At 40.2% G+C, this 8,270-nt stretch overlaps 1 protein-coding gene across 3 annotated transcripts in view; it reads right to left on the bottom strand.

The window, feature by feature from the left end:
• SCML2 (sex comb on midleg-like 2 (Drosophila)) overlaps window positions 1-8,270 on the bottom strand; it is a 122,907-nt gene that overhangs the window by 74,795 nt on the left and 39,842 nt on the right. For all 3 annotated transcript variants that reach the window (XR_001007769.1, XM_011995817.1, XM_011995818.1), the window contains exon 7: window positions 2,885-3,128. Coding sequence is in view for 2 of the 3 variants with exons in the window: in XM_011995817.1 (XP_011851207.1) it covers window positions 2,885-3,128 (244 nt within the window). In the remaining variant the exon portion in view is untranslated. The remainder of the gene's footprint in view (window positions 1-2,884; window positions 3,129-8,270) is intronic.

Here is an 8,270-nt window from a genome sequence, read left to right as displayed (position 1 = left end):
CAAAAGAAGACATTCATACAGCCAACAGACACATGAAAAAATGCTCATCATCACTGGCCATCAGAGAAATGCAAATCAAAACCACAATGAGATACCATCTAAATCTAGCTTTTTAAAGAAGCCAAGTAACCATAGTTTTACTAAGACCACTAACAAGTTCTCCTCTTGCTTGACTTTTACACTGCCTCTGATAATGTTGAGTACTTTCTCCTTAAAATCTTTTCTCTACTGTTGCCACGGAAACCAACCTAGTGATCTCCTACATTTATGTATACTTTTTTGCAGTGTCCTAGATTGACTTCTACTACCTATTCCTTATTTTTGTGCTTCTCAAAGTTCAGGCCTCAAACCATGTGCACTGGAAACAACTGAGCCCGACTCCGAACCCAGGGATTCAAACCCCTGGATGTGAGTTCCCGAGCATTGCCTTTTAACAAGCTCCCCCAGGCAATTCAAGAGTAATAATTACTGCTTTAAATGTTGACCCACAAGGTTCTGAACTGGTCCTTTTCTACCTCTACTTGTTATATACACAAAATTAAAACACGCTCAAAACTTCCACCACTTGCTGCTATCAACAAAATAAGTAAACTGCTCACCCTCCCATCCCAAGCACCTATAATCCCACTTGGCACAAAGAATATTTGTTTGAGTGAACATGGTGACTCTCAAACCTGCTTTGTCAACAAGATCTATCTTTTTTAGGCTCCAGATGTACATGTGCAGCTCCAATGAACATGTGCACCTGGATGTCCCAAAGTTACCCTGAATCAGTTAGGACTGAGTTCAGCTAACAGTAATAGAAAAACCTAAAAGAATAGCGACTTATATAACACAGAAGTTTATTTCTCACAATTGTCTGAAAACAGAAAATATGGGCTAGTATGAAAGCTCTGCTCCACCAAGTTCTCAGGGACTCTGGCTCCTGGCTGCTTTCCACCCACTGCACAGTGTCTAGTATATGGTCCCCATCTCATGCTCCAAGATGGAGCTCCAGTCAAAACTACATTCGTAACAGCAGGATAAAAGCAGGAAGAAGGAAGAGGAAAGGACATGCTCATCTCTCTATAATATACTTTCTGGAAAAAGTACACACTATGTATGCTTTTATTCCATCAACCAGGACTTAGTCTCGTGGCCATACCATACTGCCAGGAGTCTGGAAATGTAGTCTGTATGTCAGGCAGCCAATTGTAATACTAAGAAAAAAAGAGGGAAGAAATACCGGAGGACAATAGCATTCTCAGCCACACATTCCAAACTGTGTTCCAAAATGAACTCGTCAGTTTCTAGGATAAACTGGAATTTTGCACTTTTGTTATGTATCCATCCTACCTTTATCTCCATTCTGCCTGGCAAACTCCTGCTTCTCATCTAATACTCACATCATGCACCTTTTGTGATGCTTTCCTTTATGCAACCACCTTTCCCTCCAGCCAAGACTGGAAGTCTTTGGGCCACCTCCACATCTAGCATACATCTCTATTTTTGCGTTGCTAATACTCTATCTCTTTTTTACAAGTCTATGCTTCCATGCATCCCTCTTCCATTAGAAGGTAAACTTCTTGAGGGTAGAGACTATGTTTTATTTATCTTAATATCATATACACATAGATCTGTATCATACTAAATTTTACAAAATCAACCATTAATATCTACTTCCTAGACTTATAGAAACAGGAAACTGGTTAAAGATGTACCTAATAAAAAGGACACTGTGGTACATAGTACTGTAGTATAATGGAATGTGTTAAAGTCCCAAATTACAGATGATCCTAATAGCCATTGCAAGAATAATAGGGCTACAAGCTCTTACCTAGACATTACACTCCTCTGCACACTTTGCCTACTTATTTTCTACATCTATCTTTCTTTTTTTCTCATAAAAATAAATATACTTAGTAGGGTAAGTTTTTAAAGTATGTTTATATTCAATCCCACTAAGCTTATTTTTTATTTATTTATTTTTTTGAGACAGTTTCGTTCTTGTCGCCCAGGCTGGAGTGCAGTGGCGTGATCTCGGCTCACTGCAACCTCCACCTCCCAGGTTCAAGTGATTCTTCTGCCTCAGCCTCCTGAGTAGCTAGGATTACAGGCACATGCCGCCACGTCCGGCTAATTGAATCCCACTAAGTTTATATTAAACTTAGGCCAATGATTGGGTTCTATGCTTAGACCCCACTTAAGCCTCAGCAGTTACTCCATCATAGAAGACCAGGTTAGGCATATCTAAGCCCTTGAAAGAGTCACCAAGGAACATCAACATGTTGACGTTTCTTTCTCTGAAAGAAAATATCTAGAAGATCATAGTACTCAGCTTAGGAAACACTGTTACAACTAATAAACATTACCATGACTAAAATAACATACTAATTTATGATGGCTTCCCCAGAGTCAAAAATTTTCACTGTAGATTTAACTTAAGGCTATCAAAGTGTCAATTTAACTTAAAAACAGGACCAAAATCATGTAAGACATGTTTATAACAGTTGTTAAGCCCAACCTTTTAAAAAATATCTTTGAGATATGAACAATGGAATATCATGCATAATTTTTCATTGAATATCAACTATAAAAGGAGCTGAGTGCGTACCACCCCCCTTTCTTATAGCAACAAGACCTCAATGGTCCAAATATGACTTTTAGCTTTGTCCATATTCTCCAGTTGGACTGGAACTCAGACTATGATGCTGCAGTGATCTCAAGAATTCTAATCATAGCTTTCCTTTACCTCCAGTTCTCTAGCCTGGACAGTGCTTTGTTCTGCCTGCCACCAGTTGGGGCATGAAGTCCTAGTACCACCAATGCTAACCACAATGCCACCAATGACAGTTACATCTAACTTCAATAAAGTAAAAGAAAATGTAGTTAACTATTATCTTACCACTAGTTCCTGGGGGTTGTAATACATCTCCTGTCAGGCGACACCACCCAACTGGGAAAATATCTCGAGAATCATACTTGCACCAGTAATCAAAAGCTCCACTCCAGCCATCGAATGTGATATGAACTTCATCCCCTTTAACATCTCCAATGGTCGCAGGACAGATGAGATACGGGTTCTTTTTGTCAATAGCTTCTAGTTTCATCCCCACTTTAAAATTATTTAGTAGGGGCTTTGGTGGTTCCTATCAAAACATTAAAAAAAAAAAAAAGATTTCATTGTTAAGACGTATTAAGACCCATGTGCTCGAAGTGAAAAGTTGCGTATTCTCTCACAACCCTTAGCAACCAAAAATTAAGCTCCACGTCTAATTATCAATTAATACAGGAAGACAACAGTTCTCACAGATCTGAAACTCTGCTCTCCAACATCTCATATTTTCTCCAGAGCAGAGTCAAGAACCTGGAAAGAAACAAAACCAACCGGATTCATTCATTCAAGAAACATGTATTATCTACTATGTAGCAGGAACTTAAGATTCATTGATGAACAAATAAATCAAACATCCCTGCTCTGGTGGAGCTAGTGCTGGTAATAGTAGTGGCTGTGGACAGGGAAAAGCAATCAACAAGAAATTTTACAACAGGCAGTCAGACAAACCTAACGAATATGTAAACTGGTGTGTCAAAAAGTGGTAAGTCCAAAGAAAAGAAACAACATCAGATAATATCCTAAAAGAAACCCAAAGCATAAGAATTCTAAAGAAAATGAATAACTTAAAATTAAAAAAAAAAAAGAAACTCAAAGGATAAAATACAGACACAAGAACATGAAAGTCATATAGTCTGGGGTCATTTACAATACCCAATCCAGAAATCAATATTTTAAAAAGTATTAGTCACAAAAAGGCTAAAGCATGTAAATATTAACAGAACTGCTAAAAAGCCCAAGTGTTATGTTAAAAGCAACATATTTTCTTTCAATCTGCTTTTCATCCTACTAAATGGCACCATCACAGCAATCCAGTCACCTAAGCCAAAAGACTGGAAATAGTAATCCTATTCTACTGACATTTGCTCAAATTAAAAGAGAAAAAAAAAAAAGAACAAAAAAATAGTAGTCCTGGACTGGTGATTTTCTGCCTGAATGAACATCAGAATCACCTGTGACCACACTACCAGCGATACTAATTGAATTGGTCTATGGTGGGGCCTGGGAAGCAGCAATATTTTAATTATCAGGGAAATTCTAAGGTGCACTTGAGGTTGAGAACCACTACCCTAGATTAATCCCTTTCACTTACCCAAAATTCAATTAAAAACCACAACCTCCCAATCAGAGCTGGATTTTAAACCTAGACAGTCTGTCTCGGAGTCACCTCCTTGGAGCACCCTACCCCAGCATCTGCCTGGACAACTTACTCAGGCTAAAGCCCAGTTCTCCTAGCTTCCTTGAATGCTTCCCTGACCAACCCCTGTCCACTCCTAGGCCCAGTTCCAACCAAGCCACTTTCATCTTCAATTGTAATATCACTACAGAAATGTGTTCATTCCTCTACAAGACTAAGAGATTATTAAAAACAGGTATTCATATTATTATCTCCAGCACAATAACCAACAGCAAGCAATTTTTTAAATGAAAGAACCAAGGAATCACCCGAAAACAGTAAAAAAGCTCTCAACTAATTCTCGCACCAATTTAAAAAGTGTATCTGGTAGGTTGGTTTCTTTTTCAAATGCTCCCTTAAAACACATCTCATCACCCTGTATTTTTCCATTGTTACTCTTTACACTCTTACAATCTGGAAGCTCCTTAATTATTAGCTTCCAAAGTCCTTTTAATTACATATTCTTTTTTTAATTTTATTTTTATAGAGACGAGGCCTCGCTATGTTGGCCAGGCTGGTCTCGAACTCCTGGCCTAAAGCAATCCTCCCACCTCAGCCTCTCAAACTGCTGGGATTACAGGTGTGAGCTACCATGCCAGGCTGAATTACATATCTTAATTTGATTCTTAAAAACCACCCTGGGCTCAAACCTGTAATCCCTAATTCAGCACTTTGGGAGGCCAAGACGGGTGGATTGGTTGAGCTCAGGAGTTTGACACCAGCCTGGGCAACAAGACGAAACCCTGTCTCTACAAAAAATACGAAAATTATCTGGGCATGGTGGCAGCACACCTGTAGTCCCAGCTACTTAGTGGGCTGAGGCAGAAGAATCACTTGAGCTCCGAAAGTCATCCAGGCTGCGGTGAGCCGTGTTCTTGCCACCGTACTCCAGCCTGGGCAACAGAGTGAGACCCTGCCTCAAAAAAAGTAAAAATTAAAATTAAAAATAAAAATAAATTTTAAAAAAACCCCACCCTGAAAGCCGGCAAGTCAAAAGGTAGATGATTAAAGATGAAAGTATTTGATAAATAGCTGATAAGTAAGAAGCAGTGTTACATGAAAGGGCTAAAGGTTAACTGCCTGTTACTATGTATGAGAAGAAAAAAGTGGGGAGGTGAGCTGCATTTAACAAAAAATAAACATAGCAGTTGACAAGCTTGTGCTAGATGCTCACAGAATGCAGAAAACATTCAAGGCACACATAAGGATCCCAGGACCTTACACTGTCATATAACAGACTGAGACTTTCTGTAGCAAAGAAAACTAAGTTCAAATGGCAATGTATATTTTCTGCAACAAAACAATTAAAAGACTGGAATAAGCAATGCAATAGAACTAATTTTAAGATTCAAATATATAATCTAGGCTGGGCATGGTGGCTCACGCCTGTAATCCCAGAACTTCGGAATGCCAAGGTGGGCAAATCATTGGAGCCCAGGAGTTAGAGACCACCGGAGCAACACAGCAAAACCCTATCTCTACAAAAAGTATACAAATTGGCTCATGCTTGTAATCCCAGAACTTTGGGAGGCTGAGGTGGGTGGATCACGAGGTCAGGAGGTTGAGACCAGCCTGACCAACATGGTGGAACCCAGTCTCTACTAAAAATACAAAAATTAGCCAGGTGTGGTGATGCACACCTGTAATCCCAGCTACTCAGGAGGCTAAGGCAGGAGAATCGCTTGAACCCAGGAGGCGGAGGTTGCAGTGAGCCAAGATGGTGCCACTGCACTCCAGCCCGGGTGACAGAGCGAGACTCATCTCAAAAGAAAAAAAAAAAAATTAGCTGGGTGTGGTGGTGCACACCTGTAGTCCCAGCTACTCAGGAGGCTGAGGCAGGAGGATCTGCTTGAGCCTGGGAGGTGGACGTTGCAGTGAGCCAAGATGGTGCCACTGCACTCCAGCCTGGGCAACAAAGTGAAATGCTATCACAAAAAAAAAAAAGACAGGCAGGAAGGGAAGGAGGGAGGGACAGAAGGACAGGGAGGGAGGGAGGGAGGGACAGAAGGACAGGGAGGGAGGGAGGGAGGGAAGGACAACCTACAGAAAGGGAGAAAGAAAATATTGGCAAACTATCCATCACAAGGGATTAATAACCAGAATATATAGGGAACTCAAACAACTCAATAGCAAAAACAAATACCTGATTTTAAAACGGGCAAAAGACCTGAATAGACATTTCTCAAAAGAAGACACAGAAACAGCCAACAGATGCAAATCAAAACCACAATGAGATGCCATCTCGCCCCAGTTAGAATGGCTATTATCAAAAAGACCAAAAAAAAACAAATGTTGGTGAGAAAGCAGAGAAAAAAATAAAACTACCAAATGACCCAGCAATCTCACTTCTGGGGGTATATATCCAAAAGAAAGGAAATCAGTATATCGAAGAGACATCTGCACTCCCATGTTTACTGCAATACTATTCACAATAGCCAGATATGGAATCAAAAGTGTCCACCCATGAACAGAACTTCTCAAAAGAAGATGTACAAGTGGCTAACAAGCATATGAAAAAATGCTCAATATCACTAATCATTAGAGAAATGCAAATCAAAACCACAATGAGATGGCCAGGTGCGGTGGCTCATGCCTGTAATCAGCCTCACTTTGGGAGGCTGAGGTGGGTGGATAACCTGAGGTCAGGAGTTCAAGACCAGCCTGGTCAACATGGTGAAACCCTGTCTCTACCAAAAATACAAAAAATTATCCGGGCTTGGGGGCTAGTCCCAGCTACTCGAGAGGCTGAGGCATGAGAATCTCTTGAACCCGAGAGACAGTGAGTCCAGGAGGAGAGGATGCAGTGAGCCGAAACTGGGCCACTGCACTCCAGCCTTGGAGACAGAATGAGACACCGTCTCAAAAAAAAAAAAAAAAAGAGAACCCACAATGAGATACCATCCCACACCAGTCAGAATGGCCATTATTAAAAAGTCAAAAAACAGCAGATCCTGGTGAGGTTGCAGAGAAAAGAAAATGCTTATACACCGCTGCTGGGAATGTAAATTAGTTCAGCTACTGAGGAAAGCAGTTTGCAGATTTCTCAAAGAACTTAAAACAGAACTACCATTCGACCCAGCAATCCCATTACTGGGTATATACCCAAAGGAAAATAAATCGTTCTACCATAGACACATGTTCACGCATGTTCATCACAGCACTATTTACAATGGCAAAGATGTGGAATCAACCTTGATGTCCATCAATGGTGGGCTGCATAAAGAATATTTGGTACATATATACCATGGAATATAACGCAGCCATAAAAAAGGACGAGATCATGTCCTCTGTAACACAGATGGAGAGCTGGAGGCCATTACCCTAAAGGAACAGAAAACCAAATGCTGCATGTTCTCACTTATAAGTGGGAGCTAAACAGTGAGTACACATGGACACAAAGAGGTGAACAACAAACAACAGGGCCTACTTGAGGGTGGAAGGTAGGAGGAGGGTGAGGATCAAAAAACTACCTATTGGGTACTATGCTTATTACCGGGGTGATAAGATAATCTGTGCCCCAAACCCCCTCAACACACAATCTATCCACATTACAAACCTGCACATGTACCCCATGTACCTAAAATAAAAGTTGGAAAGAAAACAAAAAAACCAAGAGTCCATCAACAGGTGAATAAAGAAAATGTGATATATATACACAATGGGAAATTATTTAACCATAAAAATGAAATCCTATCAATGCAGCAACATGGATGGAACTGGAGGTCATTATGTTACGTGAAATGCTTTTAAAGAATTTGGTTTGTCATCATCACCAGTTCTTTAATAACTTCCTGAACACAAAAATAAAATTTGCAAAAGCAACAGCTAAAATAAACAAGGAATTCTCTTTTCTTTTATGGTGAGACAAAAATGGTTCTATTCTAGAAGATGGCTAACAAAGAATGCTCTTTTAACTACCTCCTTTTTTTTTCTATTTTTTTTTTGAGACAGAGTCTCGCTGTGTTGCCCAGGCTGGAGTGCGGTGGCACAACCTCGGCT

The sequence above is a fragment of the Mandrillus leucophaeus genome, unplaced genomic scaffold (genome assembly GCF_000951045.1).
Source record: "Mandrillus leucophaeus isolate KB7577 unplaced genomic scaffold, Mleu.le_1.0 Scaffold499, whole genome shotgun sequence".
Taxonomy (NCBI): domain Eukaryota; kingdom Metazoa; phylum Chordata; class Mammalia; order Primates; family Cercopithecidae; genus Mandrillus; species Mandrillus leucophaeus.
Note: the sequence above shows the minus strand (reverse complement) of the source record. Positions and strands in the feature narration are given on the sequence as shown.